This window comes from Herpailurus yagouaroundi, unplaced genomic scaffold (assembly GCF_014898765.1).
Source record: "Herpailurus yagouaroundi ecotype Mexico unplaced genomic scaffold, PumYag 77, whole genome shotgun sequence".
Classification (NCBI taxonomy): Eukaryota; Metazoa; Chordata; class Mammalia; order Carnivora; family Felidae; genus Herpailurus; species Herpailurus yagouaroundi.
The window spans coordinates 66,764,854-66,791,441 of NW_024412388.1; the positions used below are offsets into that span (position 1 = coordinate 66,764,854).

Sequence of the window (26,588 nt, forward strand, 5' to 3'; positions counted from 1 at the left end):
ATTGAAAGGTAAGACACAAAATTCCCATCTTTGAAACAAAGTTGTGCCAAATATGAAAAGTTACTTTCCCTTATACTTTTCTTAGAGTGATCCCACTCAATGAAAAGTAAATCATGTTGCTATATTTGATGATTTTATTGCATATATAGTGATCTTATTATATATATATTATTATATATATTATGTTATATATATTATATATATTATTATATATATTATGATCTTATTATATATAATGTTATATATGTACACACAAACATATATATTATATATTTCTCTATTCTAATAAGTTTTATAACAAAGCATCCAGCCAGTCTTTTTAAACGTTTCATAATAATAATTAAAAGCAACTATGTATGTATATATATCATCTATTTTTCTGTTTTTATTTATCTTCATATACTTTGAAAGAGCTAATTTTAGTTAGAGAGTTGTTAAACCAAAAATATATAGAATTTCATAACAGAGAGAAATGTTCACATTTTTAGGTAAACCTTATTGTTTTCAAGCTGTAAAAAATGATATTAATATATTTGTTAATAATGATACATAGTCATAGTAAACAAAATAAACTGTTTTCTGAGAATTTATGCTTTTTAAATCTATTTCCTACTATATTTTATATCATTCATTAGATACTATGCTTTCAAAGATAAACATTTCAAAATAATTTTCCTTAGGTATGTGTGTGTGTGTTTGTGTGTGTTTTAAAGTTTTTCTTCAGACAAAACAAGCTTAAGATATAAGTTAAAGATTAATAAACTGTTACTAGGTTGGGAGTAATATGCCTGTATTCCAGATATATGCTGAAGTGCACATATGTATTGTTCATATTCATGGAGTCTCAGAAAAGCAGAAGAGTGTTTTGGTATTATAGGTGTAACATCATCCTCAGACCTAGCTACCTAGATGATCTTAACCTGGTTTCCCAAATGGTTTGGGAAAGTAGAAAGACAATGAACCTACCATAAACAATTTGGCAAGAGGTGACTGACAGATTTATGTTAATAACCGTTATCACTTATGGCCAGCATCATAACTAAGTGCTGTATTTGTATTACCTTCTATAATCCTCAAAAAGTACTTTGGCAATGATAAAACTATTTATACGGCAAAGATGTAGAAACTGGTCCAAATCTGATAGTGAGTAGTAAATGACAGAACCAGGATTTAAGCCCAGGAAAGTCTTCCTCAGAGGCTGTGCTTCTTTCATGGCCCTTCATCTCCTAGCAAGCTGTAATTCTACTTTTGAGGTATTTTGGTTGAAATTGTCAATAGTGTCTGAATCTAAAAAGTTAAGGCCCATAGTTTCAAAGTGGGTCTCCGTTACAACATTTCGTCATCTGAAACCAACTTCAAAATAAATTAAAGTCATTCCTTTTCTCTTCTATATTTATTATCTGTACTTGATATCCTAGTTTTGAATACTACCATATGTCAAAATTTTATTTTAAATTCTACTCTCTAAGTGTATCATACTTACATTGATTATAAGTGTTGTTATAAGGATAATTTCTTTTCCCTTAATAAAGGAAAAGATCTGCAAATATTAAGGCATTAGTAGTAGTAAGTTCTTGGATCACAATTTATGAATCACTGTAATCTTTTATTAAAATTGTATCACCAGTAATTAACAAGTCATAAGTTTTCTTATCATAATAGTGGAATTATACTATGGGTTGTAATCTAAAGCCTTACTTAAAGTCAGATTAACTCTATACTTATTTATTCTTAAAGCAACCATGTGATTTTTTTCAGAGGATAAGTATCAAGAGATCATTGACTATAAAACAACAATTAATGCCTCTACCGAAAATTTTCTGACATATTTGTCTACTAATAAACTGAAATTCAAAGTGAAAAACACATTTAAAAAACCATTCTTCTCCACATGGTATTCCATTATGAAACTGCAGCAATGAACATGACATTAGTTGAACAAACATAACACTATAATCAAGCATCTGCTTGACTTCCTGCATTGCATACACAACAGAGATTTGTTATAGCTTTTTTTTTTTAGTATTCTCAATAGGTTTCTGTGTTTATAAAGGTCCAGAAATTATCTTTGGAACTTATCCTCCATATGGCACTAGGAAATGTGGCATAAGAACCTTTCCGACACAAAAGATACACAATTCTTTTTTTTTTTTTTTTTTTTTAAAAATTAAATTTATTTAAAAAAATAAAAAAAAAAAATTTGGAATAAAAAAATTTCATTAAAAAAAAAAAAAATTTTTTTTTTTTTTTTTTTTTTTTTCAAAAAATTGCTTTAAATACAAAACTATCAAACGACTGTTAGGACGACATCAACTTCTGTTCAATCTCATCAAAATTGATTTAGTTGTCTGTATATGTAAACTTTAATTCTCAAAAATGCGCAAAGGCCAGCACATTTCTTTCCTCAAGTTCTAAATGTTAAACACAACTTAATTATATTTTTAATAGCAAATTATTTCAGACTTAGGATGTGTTCTTGTTCAGCACAGGGCCAACAGCATGACATTACTGAATCAACATGACCCAAATTTTGGTTCTTTTATTCACAAAAGAGAAATAAAATACAGATATCCTCTTTGCTGGATAATTCTTGTGTAGATAAGTGACCTGGATAGTTAAGTTTAAAAAATATCATGGAAATTATATATTTGGGCATTCTTTGGGAAGATTTGCCAAATTGCATGATTTAACTCTTGTCTGCAATCTATTTTTCCTGTGTAAGCACAACCTGAGTCAATAATTGTTAAATAAGCTTATATTTAAAACATATTAAAGACACTTACAATGTAACCACTTTCATTCTATTTTAACTTCTTAAAAACTGCATTCTAAAATGCATTGAATAATATCAATAACAAATAACATTTATGTTTTAATGGGCTTATGTGCACACACATTCTTATTTTTGATTTTAGAAATATAGCCTTTAAAATATTAGAAAATATAAATTATTGCATTTAATTTGTACGTAATATCACTCCTAAATAACTTAAAGGTCTCCACCTTCAATATATTGAAACCAACTAAATAAACTGTCAATTACGTAAAACCCACTTGTTATGCAATACAGGGAGATTATTCAGGCACCACATCAGCAAAAAGTAGTTTCTTCCTTACATGGGTAACAAAGTGATTAACTTGCTAGTTCAACGTGAAGGAATATATATGGTTCCAAGTATGTATGGTTTCTTAAATCTAGGCAAGACACATGGCCAGATATTTCAATTAATGTGTAGCAAGCTCACAAAATCAATTTCTTATCAGTCAAAAACACTCATACAGTAAATTTTATTTTCAAACCATAATCTCTAAATTAAATCTGTGTACCTAAAAAATATAGTACAGAAACTCAGTCATTGGGTTTTCTCCCTGATAGCATTTTCACAAATGGCACAAGGCTTTGTATGCTATATATAGCCTACACTGTTTGGTTAGATTCTAATCTTCCTAGAGAACGTCATTATCTCTTTCCATGGCAAATAAAGGACCAAAGTGTTAATTTCCTCCTTAAAGTAAGTACTAGGATTGAACAGTTTTGACATTCTATCTTCCAGCAATTTATCTGGGAACTTTTAAGCAATTATAAAGAGAATCTCTGAATCTGTATACTTATCCAGACTTCGTGGTAATAGAAATTAATTATCTAAGAATATAAAATTGTCGGGAAAATCATGTTATTATAGAAAATAGTGGCACTTTTCAGTAAATCCGTATAAAGGGACTTTGCAGGAATTGAGCTTGTCTGACCAATGACACTCAAGATAATCACATTTTCAATGAAAGCTCTTTGACTTGAATATAAAATACAATCATCTGTTATATTCAGGTTGAAGTTCTTTCTGTATATTCCAATTTCTTTACACTGAATCTTTTTTCTCCTAATATCCTCATTCTTACCTTACTCACACTACACACGAGACTATAGTAATTTTTTTTTTAATTTTTTTTCCACGTTTTTATTTTATTTTTGGGACAGAGAGAGACAGAGCATGAACGGGGGAGGGGCAGAGAGAGAGGGAGACACAGAATCGGAAACAGGCTCCAGGCTCTGAGCCATCAGCCCAGAGCCCGACGCGGGGCTCGAACTCACGGAACGCGAGATCGTGACCTGGCTGAAGTCGGACGCTTAACCGACTGCGCCACCCAGGCGCCCCGAGGCTATAGTAATTTAAGTGTTAGTACCTTTTCTCTATACTCAATGGTAATGGACCAAAATAGTTAAAGGAACTGAAATACTTCAATAGCCTTGCCTTAATATTTTAATATTCAGAAAATTACAATTTCCATGCCAGATAAATGTGCTGTGTTTGCTGTTTTTTAACATTGCAAATGTTTGAGATATGTATATAAATGCTATATACACTATCCAGTGGTGTTCTCTCTTGCAACTGACTAATAAATTATACAAATCTATTGTAAATTCAGATCGTTGGGACCAAGATGATGTTTGATGGTTGATACAGGATATAAAATTGTATCTCAAGCAGACAGGAAACAGAAAATTATCTGAGATAATACATTTAGAGTTTGTTAAAATCATTTTCCCACAGCCTTCTAAACATGTAATCTTTTTAGTTGATTCCAGCACTGTCAAATGGGATAAGAATCTTTTCTAGAGCAAGAAAGTGAGTCAGTCTAGGGAAGGGTTAAAATACATTAAAAAAAATTTTTTTTGTAGATGGAGACAATAGTTTCTTGATAATCTTTATATTTTGGAAATATCAACATTCTAAGGAAATGATTTAAAGTTACAGAGAGTTAAGAATATTTCTTCCCTTTTCATGTGATCATTTATTCTATTTTAATCAAATTTAAAGTTTGATAAAAAAAAATGAAACAGTGCCTCACTTTAAACACATTAATGCAAACCAGATAAAACTTCATCTTAAATGGTTAACTAAATAATAAACACAGTTTCATATAAAGTTGTGTTTAAAAAGGTCAGTTCATTAGAAGGAGCAATAAATGAGGCAGGTGTTTTCAATAACACATAAACTAAAATTCTTTTTTTGCAATTTAAGAAAGAACTATCAAAGTACTCTTAAATTAAAAGTAAAAATATCAGTTTTTTTAAAGTTTATTTAAAATTTTTTTTTAACATTTATTTATTTTTGAAAGACAGAGTGAATCAGAGCATGAGCAAAGGAGGGGCAGAGAGAGAGGGAGACACGGAATCCAAAGCAGGCTCCAGGCTCTGAGCTGTCAGCACAGAGCCTAATGTGGGGCTTGAACACACGGACTGTGAGATCATGACCTGAGCCAAAGTCAGATGCTTAACGAACTGAGCCACCCAGGTGCCCCCAAAATATCAGTTTTTAAGTGCCAGTATTTTCATACTTCCTAGGATTTTTGTAAAAAAAAGGCATTTTTGATAACATAAGACACAAAAGGAAATACCACAGTCAACATAAATAACTCCTCGGATTTAAACATGAATACCAGGGGATTGTCCTCAAAACTAGGGGATGATCATGAAGGATTAGTGCCAAAATTGCAAATGACCCTGCCTAACACATGCTGCTTCCTAACTCATGAAAATTCTCAAAAGTGCAATAAATAAGTTAATGAACATTCAGTATTGTATGGATGATCCTCAAAATAAAGTAGGAAAACAAAGATGTTATGGAAAGAAGTATGTGAAGTTTATGATGTTCACTGATCACACAAATCTTCCATATGGCTATATTGGACACTATGTGTAGCAAAATATTTGTGATGGGATCATACTAAGGTAACCTTGCTATATCAGCCTTTTACAATGCATAAAATTCAATGAAATCTAAGCACAGATTCGTACAAGTAGAGATATCATTCATTGCAATATCTTAATACATTCAGCATAGGGAAGGAACAATAAAAATAGTGCACCAACCTGTCAGAGTAGCACCTGAAAAATAGTCCATGATATTTTATATATTGGATCCAATTTTGGTAGTTTTCAAGGGTACAATCAAGAATAAGAACTAGTCACTGTCCCCAAACAGCCATTCCCTCAGGTACTATTAAAAAGCAGGTAGACCCCATCCAAACTTACTCCAACATTACGTATTAATGCAAAATAAAAAGGAATTATGAAGAGAACATGAAAACATGAGCAATTATTCTTAATAGATAGAAATAAAAAAAATCTTCCAAAGAGAATGACATGTACTGTGTCTTACACAATGAGTCTCAGCTTATAGTATTTCCAACATGGAAAGTGCCCAATTTCTCCCCTGAGCACAAACACGGTGGTTATCCCATCCCATTTATTGGGCATGACACAAAGGTACTTTGATGCCTATAAACACAGGTAATCCTCAGAAAGGAGAAATTTGGTCCAGGTTTCCAGCTGAGAGGATTGCTCTGGTCAATTCCATTCTCACTGTCCTGGCTCATCACATATTCATAAACACACAATCATCAATGTACTTTTGGAATTGCAACACAAAGACAAATTCCATTTGTAGCATTTTGTTCCAGATGTCAGTTAAATGGTGGTTATAAAAGCACATGAATCACAACCCTCTTACCCACAAAATGGAGATGCACACCATCTTATTCAAAGGGAGGTAGTCTCAATAACATATAAAAGTAGCTAAACCTCTCCAATAGGAAAGCAAATATAAAAATCAAGATTTTATAGCCTTCTTGATTGTTTTTAATGGTTCAAATCATTCTGCTACAGTACTTAACTTTCTGGTTGCATTATATTTAATAGCTTACCTTTCAGCACTGCAATAGTGCAGTGCTCCTGAAGACTGGTCCAGAAATTCCTTCCAAGAGTGGAAGGTACCAGAGAAAACATGGAAAATAAGTTTCACCTATGTGCCAATCCCTATTCATTTGTAGCACCTGTCTTGAGAGGAAATTTGAGGTCACATCCTGGCTCAGCAAGAAAGAGTATCAGGATGTGTTATGGCCATGAGTCAGAGGGAATGGAGCAGAAAGAGGAGATGAAAGCATTGCTTGCCTAGGTCATGCCAGCTCCAGAGATCAGAGTTAAAAAACAAACAAACAAAAAAAAACAATGAAAAGTGTACTGAGTTCAGAGGCAAGAGACCAAAATCTCTGTTTCACTTTCAGGTTTCAAATAAAGCCCCAAATCCAGGCTATTTACCTCAAAAGTGATTGAACTGGGAATTAACTACAGTTCAAATACATGTCTCACAATAATAGACCCACATAATTTTAAAACCGGAATAGACATTGATAGTGATCCTGGTGAAATATGCTCATTTCACAGAGAAACAGGCTCAGATGCACTTTGTGACTTATCATGAGAATCCCAGATGAACTGGACTAGAATATTTAAAACAAGTTTGGAAACCCTGCACAGCAATATTAGAATTTATATCAGAGAATCTAGTTACTAGGCCATAGCATAACAGGAAGGCTCCAATTTATAGGGCTGGGTCTTAGCTACTGCAATACAAGGATATAAGGGATGGATCTAACAATGGGAACTTGAAAAATAAGACCTTGATTTAGAAATTACTTTTCATGCCCAATTACTTTTCTTGATTTAGAATTACTTGATTTAGAAATTACATGCCTGGGTGGCCCAGTCAGTTAAGCGTCCGACTCTTAATTTCAGCTCAGGTCATGATCTCAAGGTTGTGGGATCAGGCCCTGAGCGGCGTGTTGAGCATGGAGGCTGCTTGGGATTCTCTCTCTCTGCCCCTCTCTCTCTGCCCCTCCCCCACTTGTTCTCTCTCTCTCTCTCTCTCTCTCTCTCTCTCTCTCTCTCTGAAAATAATAAATACACTTAAAAATTAGTTTTAAGATAAGAATTAAAATCACAGGACTTTTAAATATACTCTCACTCCCTTGTTAGGGCTACAATAAGTCTCAGAAAAGTGATGAAATGAAGTAGGGGTTAAATGAAAGTAGACTAACAAAGAAATGAGGCTCAAGAGTTTGACAAAAACTTCTCCTGTAGTAGGCATCTACATTTTTAGGCTGCTTAGCTCATCTATTCACTCTCCTGATGGCCACAGCCACCCTAAAGTCCTTTCTCTCTCTGTCCCTATGATCTGAAGAGGTCCTCACCCTAGGCTCCAGGAATGGAGTAGCCCGATAGCCAGTATTTCCATTATTATTTAAGGACATGAAGGTAACAACTTGAATGTATGAATAAAAGTGACAATGTGAAGTAAATGATACTCCTCTTTTATAGCAGGATATCAATCAATAGACATCGAAGCTGAGAAGGCTTCAATAGGCAATAAACTGAGAAGTGAAGGCATAAACATATTTTGTAGAAGATAGGTTGGATTAGAGGGCTCTTTTAATTAAAGACTCATGTGTGTCTTAAGCTCTGGGAAATTGTCAGACCTTTTATTATTTCCTTTGCTAAGTTTGTCTTATCCTTTCTTCAGTAAGACTTCTATTACATGGATGTTAGTTTCTCCATGTCTAGTCCTGTTTCTCTGTTCTCATAATTTTGTCTTAACTTTAGTTCTGCAATTCCTGGGTTATTTTTTACCACTTTTTTACTACTATACATTATCAATTCAACTTGGGACTAATATTGATTAAATGATAAATATATTTTATTGGAGGAGAAAAATACATTAGGTGTGTCTGGCAGGAACCATCAAAAGCATGAGCAGGTGAATTCAGGAAATCACTTGGGAAAACAGACAATATAGTGAGACTGCATAGGGGTTCCATCGCTATATTAATGACATTATAATGTGAAAACCACATTAGGCAATTAGGATCAGAAAACACATTGGCTACCTAGTTTCACGTTGCGATAAAGCATGGGAAGAATTTGGGAGAGGTTTTGGCACAGATGAAGGAAAAGATCACAAAAGGATGAAATTGTGTTATAAAAAGGATGATTGTGTTGAGCTGATAGGCTCAGAATATCTTCACTTCTTGAGTCCTGATGTATCTTCCACTGATTTGTTAATACATTTGATATTTATAACCTCCCTGTTCCTTGTGTGATCATCTTGGTAGGGGTGGAAACCCAGGAATGGAGACTATGCTCTCAATCTTCTGGTGACTTTTAAACATTGGCTTTCATTCCTGACAATTACAGCTATTGTCTTGATGCCTCTTGCTACAAAATGAGAGCAAAAACAGGGGATAAAGGTAGGAGGAATTGAGCAGCACAAAGGTTTAAAGACATGTAGAAGAAGAAAATTTTTTGTGGTATGATAATTTTTCTGTACACAGAAGCCTATTCTACTTGTTTTTGTTTGTTTGAATGCAAACTTTTTCAGAATCTCTTTGAAGATATAAGCTAGACTTTTCCCTTCAACCTCTTTTCTCTTCCTAACAGTATCATTTTCCAGGCCGATTGTTCTATTTATTCAACTTTGTGCTTCGTCTTACTGGCTCTTCTCCAGTGACTGCTTATTCTTAAATGATCCTCAGGTTTTTAGAGAGCAATGTTGATTATCTCAGGTAGCTTGGCCCAGGTTTTGCCTGCCAGCCATTACAACCTCCTTAGTACATACAAGACAGTTCAGAATTCCCTATACCTGTGGGTGGAGGGGCAGAGCAATCTCTAAGAATTATTCCTGGTGGCACAGATGGGGTATAGGCAGAAAGGTGACCTCAATTTTTACTCTCAACAATTCCTTTCAGGCGGATGCCAGAGTTCCCTTTAAGAGATTTTTTTCTTGGCTTTATTTGGGCTCAAATGCCAACGGGGAATAAGGAGCCCAATCAGGGTAACCTTTGGAAGATCACATCTAACTAAACCAGTCACCGAGACTGACACTTCCTTTCTGGGAAAGGTATAGGATATCACCACAAGGAAGAGCTGCCATTTTTGCAGAAGCCTGCTCTGATTCTGCTTTGAGAAGTTCACTCCTAATTTATAAGATTCCCGTGCCCATCCTCCTCACCCCAATCTCACTGGTTGTGTTGTCAATACACTGGGTTTTAAGGAGGTCGATGAACAGGAGTTGAACAACTTTATCTGATCTATGAGTTTCATCAAGATATTGAAACTTGTAAATAGTTTTAGCTTGCCTGCACTTATTCCTAAGGTATCTTAAGTATATACACCTCATACTTTTTTGTTTTTAATCAATTTCTTTGATAACGTAGTGGGTAAAAAGCAGATTCAAGGTGGGGGCAACAACCAAAATAATTCATTTATGTCTCAGGGAGATTCAGTTTTCTTATTTGCAGACTTACTTCACAGAGTAGCTTGAAAATTATATAAAGCAATAGTTTGAATGTGCTTTCACTGGAAAATTATTTAATCTATAAATTGAGGGTAATACTAGACCTCATTTCAAAGAGTTGTTATGAGGATTAAATTTATAAATTCATGTAAAGTGCTTAAAGCAGCATTTAGCTCACAGAAAGCACTAAAATCAACATCAATATTATTACTCTTTTTGTAAGTAAACTGTAAATATGAAAGTTACTTCTTTAAGCATGAAAAAAGTCTAAATACGGAAAAAGAAATAATGGAAAAATGGATAATCAGGAGACTGGAAAATTTGCTTCTGAAATAAGCAGGAGTTGGCTGTAAAGTATGCTGATGTCCTATAAAGCTGGGCCTGTAGATAACTGACACGCCCCAGGACACAGGAAGTATCAATTTAGCAGAATAAAGTTTGCGATCTTAAAATGCTGACAAAAGATCAGAGCTACAGTAAACAAAGCAGAAAAACTGGAACTCGTGAGTTACTTCATGGAATTGAAAGTGCTATCCCTATGATCCTTTTGTTTTTATTTCTTTTTTTTTTTTTTTTAATTTTTTTTCAACATTTATTTATTTTTGGGACAGAGAGAGACAGAGCATGAACGGGGGAGGGGCAGAGAGAGAGGGAGACACAGAATCCGAAACAGGCTCCAGGCTCTGAGCTGTCAGCCCAGAGCCCGACGCGGGGCTCGAACTCACGGACCGCGAGATCGTGACCTGGCTGAAGTCGGACGCTTAACCGACTGCGCCACCCAGGCGCCCCTTGTTTTTATTTCTACCAGTAGTTTTCTTGAAAAGCACAGAGGATTAAAATGTATGAAAATTCCACATTGAGAGCACAATTTCCATTTAATTTTCATTTCCTAGCAGTTCCTAAAGATATGGCTGAACAGAGAGTATAAGATGGTATAGCTGCCATGTTCACTCTGCATGCAAAATGAACACTAATTCTAGAAAAACAATATCCATTTCCATTTTTATTGATGCCTTAGCATCAGCACATATCATAGGGCGCACACACACACACACACACACACACACAGACACACACACACTTATACATAGATATATACATACTTTGTGAACTGATGTTTTAGCCTGGAACAAAAAACAAAAATGGCAGTCTTAACTTAGAAAAAAAAATCAGGACACTAATAATGTCAAATCAGATGGTAAGTCTTATTTAGAAATGATTTAACTCAGAATTTTGAACAACTCTTTGTGATTGTTTAAAAGAACTAAGAAGCAATGTGTTTATTGCTAATTCTCTATGCTGATATTACTTTTCTGATTCTAAATATGCAATAAATCCACCTACATAATACTGATTTAAAATGATTACAGGGTGTCTGGGTGACTCAGTTAGTTAAGTGTCCACCTCTCGATTTTGGCTCAGGTTATGATCTCATGGTTCATGGGACCTAGCCCTGCATCAAGCTGTGCCCTGTCAGTGAGCAACCTGCTTGGGATTCTCTCTCCCTTCCCCTCTGCCCCTCCCCAACTCATGCCCATGTGCTCTCTCTCTCTCTCTCTCTCTCTCATAAATAAATAAATAAATAAATAAATAAATAAATAAATAAAAGATTAAAATGATTACAAATCAAAGAGATTTTTACATGAAGAAAACTTGTCATGATATTTCAGTATAAATTACTTGAAAAAACCCAAAATCATATGTTCATATTAAAACCTCTTTTAAGATCTCAAAATATTTCTTAGTTTGTTATCTCATTAATTCTGATAATTATCCTGTGCAATAAACATGAAACAGGATGATTTAAAAAAATGATTTCTGAAACAGCCTGCACAAATGACATTGTCAAGTCAGATGAGATAAGTGTTTATTTATAAAATTGTGCAGCTTATCAACAAAACTCAAATGGCACAAATAGCAGCCAGGACCAGCACTTTCATTGTCCCTGCCTTCATTTCCCTCCCTCTCCCTCTTTCTCTCCTTCTTATTGCAATCCCTAGAGGGAGGCGGCTCCTGATTTATACATAATATTTAAATAATATTTGAACAATCAACTGGAGGTTCTAGATGGAAGAAAGTGAGATAACTCCAAGATTCCTTTTCCTTCATATGTGATATACTAATAAAAAGTATTGAGGAAGCAAAGTTTTTATTTTTTGGTAAAACAAATGCATTTTTACATACTCCAGATGATCGTCTTAGGTACATGACTATGAATACAAACTTGAAAAAGTAGGAACTCTAATGTGCTTCTAGACAGTCATGTATCAGATGTATTTAAAGTGAAGTACATATTTCCTTGGGATGTCTTGTACTGAATGGAAATGTAACCTATTTAAGAAATGACAGTCTAAATTAACCCAAGGCTTACATTCCAGGATGCGTGATTTTCATGAACTTCCTCCAAATAAATAAAGTGCCTTTGCCAATTCCAGAAATCCTTTTCCTTGTACTAGAAGTATGACCTCTTTCGTGTGTTGACAAGAAGAGGTTACACATTAGAGAGAACAAACTCTACCACAATAATTAGGTGGAATTTCCTCAAAAATATCCACTTCATAAGATGACAAATTCCTTCAACACATAGGAAGAAAAAAATAAAAGCATAAACCATTTTAACACTTTCCTTAAGCTTATATTCTATTTTAATTTTTAATTCTTTAATTTATTTTGAGAGAGCCTGCAGTGTGCGTGCACCCCCTCCTGAGCGGGGGAGGGGCAGAGAGGGAGAAGAATCCCAAGCAGACTCCATGCTGTCAGATGGGGATTGATCTCACAAAACCTGAGACCATGACCTGAGCCAAAATCAAGAGGCAGATGCTTAATTGACAGAGCCACCCAGGTGCCCCACTAAAAATAGAATTATTTTTTAAAGGAAAAGGAAAAAGAGGACTTGCATCATTTAAGTTTTGCTGATCACGTGTCTATTATGGAAATTACCAAACTGTCTTCTGTTAAATATTTAAAACTGCAGTTATTTTTTGTAGGAGATAGTTTAGATAGTATATCTGTGGCAACTGGTGATACACGATGTACAAACACATGCACACATTTTGTATGCTTTGCATCTGTTCTGATGACATTCGGTTTGCCCATTTTGATAAGCATCCTTTCATTACTAAAAAACAAGCTATTATGAAAGAAAATTACATGTCCTTGGTACTTATATTGTAGCCTGGGCAGAATGATGCTAGCAGATTATTCTAATGGATATTTCTCCCACATTCAGAACGCGCAGACCATTTCTTCTTCCAAACTCTTAGATAACTATTGCGACACTGTTCTCTCTACATTTACTATGGTCACAAGGCTCTTTAGTTTATTATGATCTTCTCCCAGCTGAATTTTGCAAGCATATATATGGCTATTAGATAATGAAGAAAACTGTTTTTTAAGCATAGAGTATGTCTCCCTGAGTGCAGGCACTGAGACTTCATTATTTCTTATAAAGTGCTTGCAATGTTATTCATAACAAGCATGTCCCAAGCTATGAAAGATTTTTATACATGCATACACGCTGTCAATTATATCTTTCCTGACCTTTCTTATCCTCATCTGGGGCAACTCTTTTCTTACCCATTCTGACTCCATGAAATTTCCCCAAACACAGCACCACTTACTGAGTTCAGACGTGAGTAGGAAAAGAAAGTCTACTTCCTTCTTCCTGACGCCCACACCCAAACAGCACTGTACTGCATCCTTCCCCTTGCTCTTGCTTCTTACCTCTCCCAGCTCAGTTTATTTCAAATCAAGCAATATCATGTTTTGTACGTATACAGTGATTCTTTCAACTTTTCCAACCTTCCAAATTACTGAGGGGAGATGGATGTCTCACTTTTTAGATTTATGACTGTGTTCCAGAGAGTAACCAACACTGTGCTTAGAAGCAAAACATATAGCAACAATATTTGTTTAAAAGACTAAAATAATCCTAAATTTTCGGGAAATATCATCAACAATTTCAAAAGCCATTAAATATATCCCCAAATTTCTACACTGCTCCAGCTTCTGCCTTAAAATACACTCATTGTCAGCATAAAGATAAGTGTGTAAATAAATTCATGTTAATACCTCAGTAAGGTTGTCGAAAATAAATAATTCCTATTCAAATGATACTGTTTTACCTGTTTGATTTAAAAAGCTGTACTACACTAATCTAATTACACCAGCTGATTAGTAATACTAGTGACATTTTTGGTAATCTAGAGAAGGTTGAGATCTCCAGGGTTTGAGTCCTAGCTTTGTCACTGTAGCCTTGGGACACTGGGAAACTCACTTAAGCTTCAGAGTCCTGCTTCTCTCATATGCAAAAAGCTATAGCACTGAGCTTAACAAACTAGTTATAACCATTCAAAATGGTGTTTGTAAATAAAAGACAGCATCCATACATTTTTTTCAAAAGCTTATGAAAATTAAGATACATTGGATAGAAGTGACATAAACTATAAGAATTGTACAAAGTACTATTGGATTTTTTCTTTTTTCTTTTCTTTTATTATTATTTTTATTATTATTATATATATATATATATATATATATATATTTTTTTTTTTTTTTTTTTTTGAGAAAGAGAAAGAACAAGCAGGAGCAGGGAGCCCAACTCAGGGCTCAATCCCATGACTCTGGGATCTTGACCTGGGCTGAAATCAAGAGTTGGAGGCTTAACCAACTGAGCCACTCAGGCATCCCAGTACTACTGTTTGTATAGGTTGGGTTGACCTTTGCTAATTCATTCTTATTCTACCGAATGGGGTCATCTTTCTAATATACACTATTTATCATGTAACTTAGCTACTTAATACTTGTCAATGGCTCTTTTTTTGTTAAGAGAAAAAAGTCCATATCTTGACACCCACACTTATTCTCACTGACCCCCTCAGTTAATATGCCCTGTGATATATACATCCAGAATGAAATACTTGGGGCTCCCTAAAACATACTACACATGTTCAACTTCTAGGCCTTTGTTACTGCTGATTCATTTTGCCTGGCTTTGTCACTTTGTCAATCTTAATGAATCCTATTTATTCTTTGATTCTCAGCTTAAATGTCACCCCCACTTGGAAAGCTACCCTGCAGTTGATTACATATCTCAAATTTACCTGTATTTGCATATTTTATAACACTGCATCAAGTCATTAATATAGTTCTGAAGCTGTCCCTAGATATCCTGGAAATCAAGGCCAATTCCTTATCTATTACTTTAATCCAAGGGCATAGCAGTACTTGTTAAGTAGAGGTCTTATGGCAAACATAGTGAGTAAGAGTACAGGCTCTGGAAACAGACTTAGGCTGAAATCTCAGCTCTATTACTTATTTGTTGTTATCACTTGTGATATTCACTTAACTTTTCTAAGATTCTACTTTTTTATAGATAAAATGAGAATAACAACAGATGAAAGTGTTGTGCTAATTAATATCTCTGATATTAGCTATCTTGATGTGATGGTGATAATGATAATGATGACAATGAAAATATTCAATAAATAATTGTTCAATAAAAAGATGATTAAATGAAATAAAGTCACTAGTATTAAAACTTGTTTCAGGGCACCTGGGTGGCTCAGTCGGTTGAGCGTCCGACTTTGGCTCAGGTCATGATCTCAACGTTTGTGAGTTCGAGCCCCGTGTCAGGCTCTGTGCTGACAGCTTAGAGCCCGGAGCCTGCTTCGGATTCTGTGTCTCCCTCTCTCTCTGCCCCTTCCCCGCTCATGCTCTGTCTCTCTCAGATTCTCAAAAATGAATAAACAACAAAAAAAAAAAAAAAAAAAACAACACTTGTTTCTATGGGACTAGGTTATCCAAATTCTAAATGACTTGTTTAAAACTAGTTCTTGCAACAGAGTTCATTTAAGTGAGGTCTGGTTACTACCATAACATTTATTTGACAGGTCTCTGAGGGAGCCAAATTGGATGGAGATGAGGAAGATGATGGTAATGATACCAAAAAGAAATTTACTTTCACTCTTCAAGAAGTAGCCATCCTTTATAACAAAACTGTTGCCTGGTCATTTCTTATTGACCTAATACCAATTTTAGAGAAAGATAGGAAAAGTGGGAAATCTCTTCACAGATGAAGAAAGCCAACAGTTCAAACCCAATATATAATCTAGACAATTCAGCGGTTGAGAACATAGTGTTTTAACTCTAAAACACATGTTAAATATACTTACTGAAATACATTTCAAGAATCTACCAATGAATTAATAAAAGGTGCAAACCACTGTTTGAACAGTTTTAAGAGGACATTATAAGCCTCACATAGTGAATATTAAGACAAGTGAATTTATTTATTTTATTTTTTTATTTTAATTTTTTTCCAATATATGAAGTTTATTGTCAAATTGGTTTCCATACAACACCCAGTGCTCAACCCAAAAGGTGCCCTCCTCAATACCCATCACCCACTCTCCCCTCCCTCCCACCCCCAATCAACCCTCAGTTTGTTCTCAGTTTTTAAGAGTCTCTTATGCTTTGGCTCTCTTCCACTCTAACCTCTTTTTTTTTTTCCCTTCCCCTCCCCCATGGATGTCTGTTAAGTTCCTCAGGATCCACATAAGAGTGAAACCATATGGTATCTGTCTTTCTCTGTATGGCTTATTTCACTTAGCATAACACTCTCCAGTTCTATCCATGTTGCTACAAAGGGCCATATTTCATTCTTTCTCGTTGCCACGTAGTATTCCATTGTGTATATAAACCACACTTTTTTTATCCATTCATCAGTCGATGGACATTTAGGCTCTTTCCATAATTTGGCTATTGTTGAGAATGCTGCTATAAACATTGGGGTACAAGTGCCCCTATGCATCAGTACTCCTGTATCCCTAAGAGAAGTGAATTTATAACATTCTTTAAATGAGGGATTTGTTAAAAAGAAGTTGAAAAAAAAGTGCCATTACAAATTCTGTTCTGTGTGAAAAGAAATTACAGGCCAAAAGATCTTGCGGTATTTTTTTTTTTTCCAACAAAAAGTTTTTTCTGCCCTTCAGCTGGCTATTGACTGAGGCAGCAGGGCGGGGGGGTGGGGGTGGTTGGGGAGGAAGAGTGCATTGGATAATGGAAGATGTGTTAAAAAAACATTAAAAAGATGATTATGATCTGGTTAGCTACTGAAGGTCCAAATTGTGAAAAATTATTGATGTTAATGATGGTAATCATGACAGTTGAAAAGAATCTAAATAACAAAAAGGCAACACCACTTATGAAGTATCATAGTGCAATTTGTAATGATTAGTGGAAAAGCACACTAATATATTCGATGCAATATTTTGAAGGTCACTCGACTATCAACTTGCTATAATGCCATTCAATTAAATACACAGTAAAAATCTAAGATTATTTATAGAAAGCATTTCGTAGTGCTTGTGGAATAGTATATTACAAATCCTGGCTGTATGTACAAGCAGAAATGCCTGATCTAATGCACCATTAAGCAACTGTAGCTTTGCTCTACATTTTTTAAACATTAAACTAATTATGATGAGGTCTGGTCTTACTAAGAACTGCATATTTAATCTTTTTTTAAGAGCCTATCAAATTGAATCACGAGATACAACTTGTTTACGCTATAAGCAAACACATGCAATATTAACAATGTACAATATCTTGGCTTAATTAGAAAAAGTCCATGTTATCTTAAATACATTTAGGAGTATAATACCACATAGTTCTAATTTGAAGTTGTCATTTAATTATATTTTAAAACTAATTTATATGACTTGGAACTGCTTCTCTCTCTAATACACAGAATGTTTTTCCATTGACCCAGTTAAAACTAGATTCTCCTAAACATGAAAGAGAGAAGAAGGATAGAGTGAGGCTTGAAGGAAGAGAAAGAGTGGCGGTTGAAACCACAGACAAGAAGTCACTGAAATATGATTTTCGGACAAGGTCTTGTTTATCAAATCAGTGGGCTGAATTGCACCCTGCTAGGACCTTTTCTACCATTCTTGCTCTGGATTGTAGCCTCAAGTTCTATAAGTGAGATCTACTTTTTCAGAAAAGAATACATTTTCAAAATTCTCTCTCTCTCTCTCTCTCTCTCTCTCTCTCTCTCTCTCTCTCCAGGGTATCATGCAGGATATACAGGCAAAACACTTGAATCTCTTAATATTATCCTCAAATTTAAGTAGTCAGGTAGTAAAGAAGGTACCCGAAGGCAACACATATCCATATAGCCTGGACTTCATGAACTCTGTGTTCTTTCCTTTCCAAAGGTATTGACTCTGCTCTCTGCAACTTAGTTTTCCAGCTTAAGTTCAAGCACAATGTTCAATAGTTACACCAAAAATAAGATATACCTGGACTGCTCAAAAATCAATAATCAAATATACATTTTCAAGTGGGACCTTCAAACTTGTTTAGTTAATTAAGCTTTTTTTTTATCAATAGCTTGAAATCATACAGATTAATGTAAAACACTTAATTTCTGGACAAGGGAAAAACAATCGTATCAGAATTTAATCTTACCAAAAAACCCAAAAGAGGTAATAAAAGTTGTTTACCTTCACAAATTGTGACACCATTTCCTGAAAATCCCATGTTGCAGTAACAGGCTTCAATTCCATTTCGTATTTCACATTTTGCATTTGGAAGACAAGGTGTCTTGGTGCAGTTCTGAGTGTAGGAACAATTCAGCAAAGTGGAAAAACCCACTACGGAAAATAGAGAAATATACCTTTTCAAAAAAAAGGAAGAAAGAAAAGAAAGAGAAAGAAAAGTCTCTCCCCTGCCCCCCCCATTGTTGAGTCATACTATATTAAACACAAAAACCCTTCTTTCTTTCCATCTAGATAAATGGATTAGGAGAATTTCCCAAGAGAGTATTTAGCTAACTAACAGCACAAGAGCAAGTAAGCAAAAAGATGAGCACTTTCTTCAATGTCAGTATTTATCGAGTAAATCTCAACAAAGCTATAATGTAGTAAACAACCCAGCTCTATACAGAAAAGAGTATTCCTAGATCACCGGACTCTTGGTTCTGAGACGAAATATTGTTAAAGGGGATTGCATGATTGTAAAGTGATTTCTCGCCTCTGCGAATGATTCTGTGCAGAGATCAAGGTGACTTGATGGTCTGGGTCTTATCAAATTCAAATCTCTGTAATTTGTATGATGAAGAGCAACATATCATAACATCAGGAGGACAAGTGCAATTATTGTTTTTTTCTGTAGTCTAATTTTCTTTTAAATTCTGCCTTTTCCATAGTAAAATTTATGCTACATGTTCCCCCAGTAGGAGAATTTAAGATAAACTCAACATATTGGTCAAAGATTGAACTTCTGGGAACGGACACCATACAAACACAACCAATAAAATGAAGCAGAAAAGAGAACGAGGCTTTATTTCGCAGTAATTGAAAACAAAGTTGGAAATGGTATTTTGTGGGCTGTTAGGAAACGATAAGGAAAAGCATGGGCCCATCCTTTTTTATTGTTGTCCCAGGTCTTCTGAAGTCACACCTGCTTGAGGATGGACAGTCAGGAGCCATGCAAATCATTGTTCTCAGAACAGTCATCTGAGATAAACTGTCCTTATCTGGTAACAAGAGAGTGTTAACATTTGATTCTAAATCTCGGCCTCACATAGGGCTGGATATACTGTCTAAACCAGAATTAATTCAGCTGCAAAGATGTGATTTATAACCCTTCTGCACAGCATCATCCAAATGGTATTTTAAATGAACCCAAAGTCCAGGCTGGCAGTCCCCTTAAAATGCCAGGAAGCCTCCCACAAGCGTTACCGGGTTGGATTTCCCAAATTTCTTGAGGGGAGATCAGAAAAAAAAAAAAAAAAAAAAAAAAAAAAAAAAAGGTCAAAGGAGACATTGGGGATTTTGCGGACTTTGTATTCAGGAATAAAAAGGTGACTTGGGCCCTGGGCCCTGCATATCCAATTCCAGAGTTGAAAGGCCAAGGAGAAAAAACATCCTGAGAAGTACCGCCGCCGTCCATTCTTGGAACCCGGGCCAAATCCGCTTGGCACACGAGTTCCACCTCGGAAAAATCCCCTTCCCCGCAAGCCCCGGCCCCTCCGCGACCTCGCTGGGCACTCACCTAGGAGCGGGAGGAGTTTCATTGGCGGCGGCCGCGATGCAGGCGGTGGCGGCAGTGCGGCTGGGTGTGCGGGCCGTGTCCCCGGGACGCAGCTGGGCGGCCGCGGCAGGGTCCCGGCTCCGTCCCCCGTGACGCGCCGCTTCCTCCGGACACTTTCCGGCCTCTTTTGTGTGAGACTGTGGGTCAAGCCCTGAGTCTGCCGGTCACGTCCGGCCCCCGGCCGGTTGCTCCACGCCACCCTGACCTCCATCCCCGGCCTCTTGACCGCCGAGCACTCTTGCTGACCCTTGGAGGGATCATTGTGCCCCCGGGCTCAGCGTCCAGAGGGCCTCCCTCAACCCCCCAGCTCGGTAGCCAAAACAAGGGGGCCGCCCACGGAGTGTCCCTCCCGGGAGAGCATCCAGGACCGCAAAGGTCGAAGGGGTACTTCCGAAGTTCCCGGACACAGCGTTCTTTTGTTCACGAGCACATTTCCATGAAGCCTTCGCAGGTAGGCTGAGCCCTGGCTCCCGACAATGGGACACTCCTGGCCAGTGCCGAGTCCTCACCTTGTTGGGACTCAGGGTTTCGGAGGGCAGAAGGATACCTTGTCTACAGGTGAAGATTCGGCTTCGGATGACTGAGCAAAGAACAAGCAGACAAACAAAAAAACAGTTTCAAAAGTCCACGCATTTGTTGGAACTCATCAAGTTGGTGCATCTTCTTGTGTGTAAATTATACCTCAATAGCGTTGATTTAAAGAAAAGAAGTGACTGAAATTTGTGCCATCAAGACAAGCTATTTTTCCTTTACACAGCTGGGCACCCCCTTGTTGTTTCATTTACATTCGGTTTGATTTAACAAACATCTACTGAGAACTGACTTTGTATACAGAGTACAATCACCAAGAGGAGCAAGCCCTGCCTGCCCCCCCCCCCCCCCCCCCGGGGGGCAACAACTAAAACCAGTCACAATGACACAAGTCACAACGACCTAAGTACTTAGGTATAAATATATTTCCCTGGCTCTCTACTGCATTTGCTTAGACCCTTTCTAGCTTAACTTAACTCCCACCAGGAGCTCCTGAGAGTGGGTCTGCAATAGATGAGGGAAATGAGGAACAGAGGTAGTGTGTGAGTTGCCCGGTCACACAACTAGTCTTAAGCGGCTGGTTTGATTCAAACCCAGGCTGTTTTGCTCCTGAGTTAGTGCTCTTAGCACCTCAGAAGGCTGTTGGAAAAATGAGGGGTCACCAGTTATCCATTATCGCTATTCAGGGAGTTTGTAAAGGTGATTTAAATGCACCAAATGCCACGAAACATAAGTTTGGGATTTTGTTCTACTGTTAATTGGTTTTCTTTTAATGATTACTCCCCCCCCCTTTTTTTTTAAACTAGACAGTGATTCAGTGAAAAAGTCTGGCAGCAGTCTAAATGAAGGATATTAAGGAGACATCAAAGGCAGGGAAGCCAGAATAGTTCAGGAAATAGACTACAAATGTTTCAACAAAGGTAGAGGTATTTGGATGAAAAAAAAAAAAAAAAAGGGACGGGTGGGGGGGAGGGGGGGACATAGTCCTGAAAGGATTAAAGAAGGACAGATTGATGTCTGATTGACTAGTTCAGGCTGAGAGATATATTTGAGACACAGAGAGTAGAAAGGTTTTCAAGTTGTATGAATAGAGGAAGGTTGGAACCATTCACAAAAATTGGAAAAATAGGAGGAGTGGCTTTGTAGGGAAATAAATAGCGAGCTCAGTCTCATAATTTAAAATTTGAGGTGTTCCAATGGCCTGATTCCGTTTATGAAGAGTCCCACAGTCATGGTATAGATTCATCATATGGAGTCATTGAACATACTCATCATTCAGAAGGCATAATAAATATAGAAATACATTGTTTTCTGAGACAACTTATAAACTGAAAGACAGTACCTACTTTTAAAATCATTGCCTTAAAATGGTTTGCTTCCTATGTCAGCCACACACGCTTACTCTTTACCCTTAAGATAACAGAAGATGAGCAAATAAAAATGATATATTATTCTTCTCTATACATTGTTTCAAAATTAACAAAAGTAAGTTAAAATTCAGTTTAAAAAATATTTTCCAAGCTTTCTTTTTTCACATGTGTATTTTTATAAAAAGTAAAATTGTATTTATATATCTTTATCAAGAAAATGTAGGAGAACATAAGGGTGAACATGAACTTTTAATGATGCTTACAGTTTAAGATTGCTCCGGTAAAAATCAAAATTACTTAAAAATTTATTTGAAATAGTCTGTTTTCTTAAGGAATAGATATAAGATAGTAACTGAATAATTTTGCACCCATTGTCTTTACATTACTAAAAAAGAAGCATTGAGAATTTTCAATCCAAGAAAATATTTCAATTGTGAGAGAAAAGTGTATTTTAAAGAAGTATTCTCAAAGGGATATAGTTTTAAGTTTTACATTTAATCGGTCATCTTCACTTGGGTACCACTGAGACATGTATAACTTTTAAAAATATAGCAATCACTTAGAGCTTGACTTTAGCCTAAGTATAACACATGGAAGTTAAGTCATTCTAAGCTGCCTACCCAGTTGTGGTCATAATACATTAGTTTGAACCCTCATTCTGCAATGTGGGGTCTTAGCAAATTAATGGTTAGTTCTATCTTGGGTCTATCTATAAGATGCAGAATCAAACAGGCTTTCCTTGAAAAGTTCTTAGTCAAGTTAAAGTTTGCATTGAAAAGTATTCACCATGAAGATCAGGGTGTAGCTCAAACTTTTATCATGAATAGATTTTTTTAACCTCTTTGGGAAACAGCTCACCCATTATAACATGGAAATAACAATGCATGCCACATTAGATCACAATTGTTAATGGTCATTAATATACATGTCAGAACTCTCAGGCATTCCATACCTTTAATACTCAACACATCAAAATACAGGAAATTCATGCACAGTTGAAATAAAGACCTTCTCCAAAGATGTATTTATCATGTGCAAAACGTATGCTGCTTCTGGACCTCCCTCATGAGGCCTCTGTGGGATTTTCTAATTCTTATCCATATATGTTAATAGTGTGATTGGATTCTAAGTGTTTGACCAGCTCTGTGACTATATTCTAAATATTGTCATTACACATCATTTGATTTTTCTTGACTTAAGGAAACTTTATTACCAGTTTGTTAATTTAGGTGGTTCCTCATTCTTTTATATTATCTCTCTTCCCATAGGATTCTCAATAGGATTACAATTTACTAAACAGATTTTTCCACCAGAGGTTAATTTTTAGTCAATCCCAGCATTAACAACATATGCTTGGCAAAAGGGCTATAAAAAAAAAAGTAAAAACAAGAAAAAAGGAATTATGTGTAAGGATGGGAAGAGTAATATGATGGCAACATGCAACACTCAAACAAAGAAAAGCTTTACCAAAGTGGAACATCAGCCACTCAGTGTAAGACAACCTCTAGGAATGGGTACCGATTGGGTTTCCACAAGATGGACTTCTCTGATGAGGATTCCTAACCTGGTATCTTAGAACTTGAAGGTAAGAAACATAGTTTTGCTTCTTTGTTTTCCCCTCCATGATCCCTCACACAGTAACTTGAGAAGGATAGGTATACAATAAAAGTTTGTGCTGATTAAATGAGTTAATAAATTAATAAATATCTAGACTAATGAATAGTAAAATTTATCACAAAAGGAAATCTTTATTTTGGGAGATCAGCTAGAAATTGTTTGCCTCAAATGTCTTTTAGGCTTCCAGATACATTTCATGTTATTGCAATATAGCAGATGTAAATATTTTGAATTTAAATTTGAAGAGAAGTCCAGGAAAATCTTTAGTTATTTGTAGAGTAATTAATGGTTCTCAAACAATAGGAAACTATGTCTTTTTGTCTACTGTTAAACTAATGGTCTTAAATAATCAATATAGAAATGCTACAATTTTGGGGGTGTCTGAGTGGCTCAGTCAGAAAAGCCTTTGACACTTGGCTTTGGCTCAGGTCATGATCTCACAGTTTGTGAATTTGAGCCCCCTGTTGGGCTTTGTGCTGACAGCACAGAGCCTGCTTATGATTCTCTCTCTTTCCTTCTCTCTGCCCCTCCTCGCTCATGTGTGCTCTCTCTCTCTCTCAAAATAAATAAGTAAACTTAAAAAAAAATAATATTAAAAAACAAAGAAGTGCTACGATTTTCAAACTTAGCTATCTGGAAACTTGTGTCTCTCTAATCTGTATTGAATCTATTTAATGTGTGTCAATATTTTGTATGAAAATTAATTTTAATATTATAATAAACATTTCTACTTAGGCATTTTTAATAACCCATAACTATAAAACTCTAGTATTTTAAAAATGATTTAAAAATTGACTGTCTAAGGTTATGAATAGTAGCACTTGACTAGTTTTAGGCTAATTTTTTTTTTAGTGGAAGCGAGTGCAAAAAGCATCTGGTAATTTTCGATGTTGACTGGAAAGGAGATCTGAGTTCCTTCCCAGCCTGGTCATTCAATTGTTTTGTGACCTTCAGAAAACTCACTAAATCTTTCCATTATTCTGTTTAACATTTTTGCAAATGTCCCTGTTTTTTTTTTATGATTCTTTCTCTCCTATGACTCCTATTCTTAAAGATTTATAAATTAGCACCAATGCTTAGGAACTGATATTTTTAAGCCAGGCATTGATTTAAAAAGAAAGAAAGAAAGAAAGAAAGAAAGAAAGAAAGAAAGAAAGAAAGAAAGCAAGCATGTGTAGTATACTAATTGTTTGCATTATAACTGACCTCTAAATACTTTATTAATGTATCTTCCTTTGTTTGGACTTTTTCCATGTTATAAAAATATTAAACTTAGCTATTTTTTTAAAAAGTGTGGCACTTCTAAAATAGAAATCATGCTAAAATCATCTTCTACTTAATATTGTTACACTTTTTAGCTATGCTTTTAACTAACATGTTGTAATATTGATTTAATCATAGTTGGTTCCTCTGCTTCACCGGGTTGTGCAGAAGAATATCCTAAGAAGTTAGAGAATCCATCAGGATGTAGAAATAATTTAAATTATTTCTTTAGTATGTAATACAATGTACTTTACATTACATTTCATCTACTTTGTGTTCTTTGATCATTAGTTTATTATACTTTTTTACAATTCTCCATAATTGCTCAAAATTTTTAAGGAAAATTAAATATTGTAATTACATACTGTCAGCATATTTCAGCTGCTTGTTATTCACAATCATCCATTATTATTAACATGCATATTGAAAATACAAGTCTCTTGTTCAGATCTCTAGGGAGCATCATTGTTAACTTCTTACTACTTAGAGAATTACCTTTTTATTCATACTCTTTACTTTTGACTTTGTCACAAATCTTTATCTCAGACAAGATTTAATTTTCCTATTGTAATCTGTTATTAATAGCCTTCTATGAGAAAGGATTAGCTTAAAAATATAAAGTTATTTTGAACTCTAAATAAAATTCATTAGCTTATAATCATTTGTAATTTATCTCATTTTTAAAACTTTTTTTATGAAGGTGCATATCAGGTGGTCATAAGTTTTCCTCATATTTCTATGTATAACCGTAAATGAATATAAATAGTATAAATAGTACTGTCTTCAACCAACTGCTAATATGATTTTGCCTAAACAGAAATAATAAGATAAATTTGAAGGTAACCATTACTCCCCTAAAAGTCATGGTGACAAAAAGGCATCATTGACACATAACTTATAAATTAACATTGTAAAGCAAGGGCTAAGATATAGAGTTTAGTTCTCATATGTGTCTTAAAAATTATTCAAAAACTAGTTGCACTACTTTCTCTTCCAAAATTCCTTTCTTTTACCATTTTTTTTTTATTTTTTAAAGTAATCTCTACACCCAATATAGGGCTGAAGCCCGAGATCAAGAGTCACATGCTTTACCAACTGAGCCAGCCAGGCACCCCAAAAAAATCTTAAATAGCAATTTTCCAAATGTAATTATACCAAATTCCACTACAACTTTTCTTATAATAGAATGAAAAATTTTAAATGATAAATAAAAATTGATTCCTTTGTCATATGAAATTACACACTTTTATTCAATGACTTATAAGAAAGTGATGAAAATCTAGAATGATGATCAGTTTTGGTGATAATTCTGAAAATAATTCTTTGTCCGAATTAACTTCTAGGAAGGGAAAATATTTAAAATAATGTCTTTTGAAAGTGAATCTTATCTGTGAAATGTAAACAAAGTTATGTAAGGTACAAAGAATAATTTTGTGGAAAAATAATCATATCATTTTATTTTTGTGACAAATACAATTACTGAGCCCAGTACATAGGACAAATGAAGAGGTTTTTCTTTCATTAGGTGATATTCAGGTACTTATTAAGCAATTTTGCTAATGTAAATACATATGTTTAA

The 26,588-nt window shown here is 35.2% G+C and overlaps 1 protein-coding gene across 5 annotated transcripts in view; it reads right to left on the reverse strand.

The window, feature by feature from the left end:
* Positions 1-20,630, reverse strand: part of ADGRL4 (adhesion G protein-coupled receptor L4) — a 110,012-nt gene extending 89,382 nt beyond the window's left edge. For 2 of the 5 annotated variants that reach the window (XM_040470743.1, XM_040470742.1), the window contains exons 1-2: positions 20,190-20,630; positions 18,638-18,787 (exon numbers count right to left, since the gene is read on the reverse strand). In XM_040470743.1, coding sequence (XP_040326677.1) covers positions 18,638-18,787; positions 20,190-20,439 — 400 coding nt within the window. In that variant the 5' untranslated portion in view covers positions 20,440-20,630. The remainder of the gene's footprint in view (positions 1-18,637; positions 18,788-20,189) is intronic. The other 3 variants (XM_040470741.1, XM_040470739.1, XM_040470740.1) reach the window with 3 other exon arrangements.
* Positions 20,631-26,588: the final 5,958 nt, after the last annotated feature.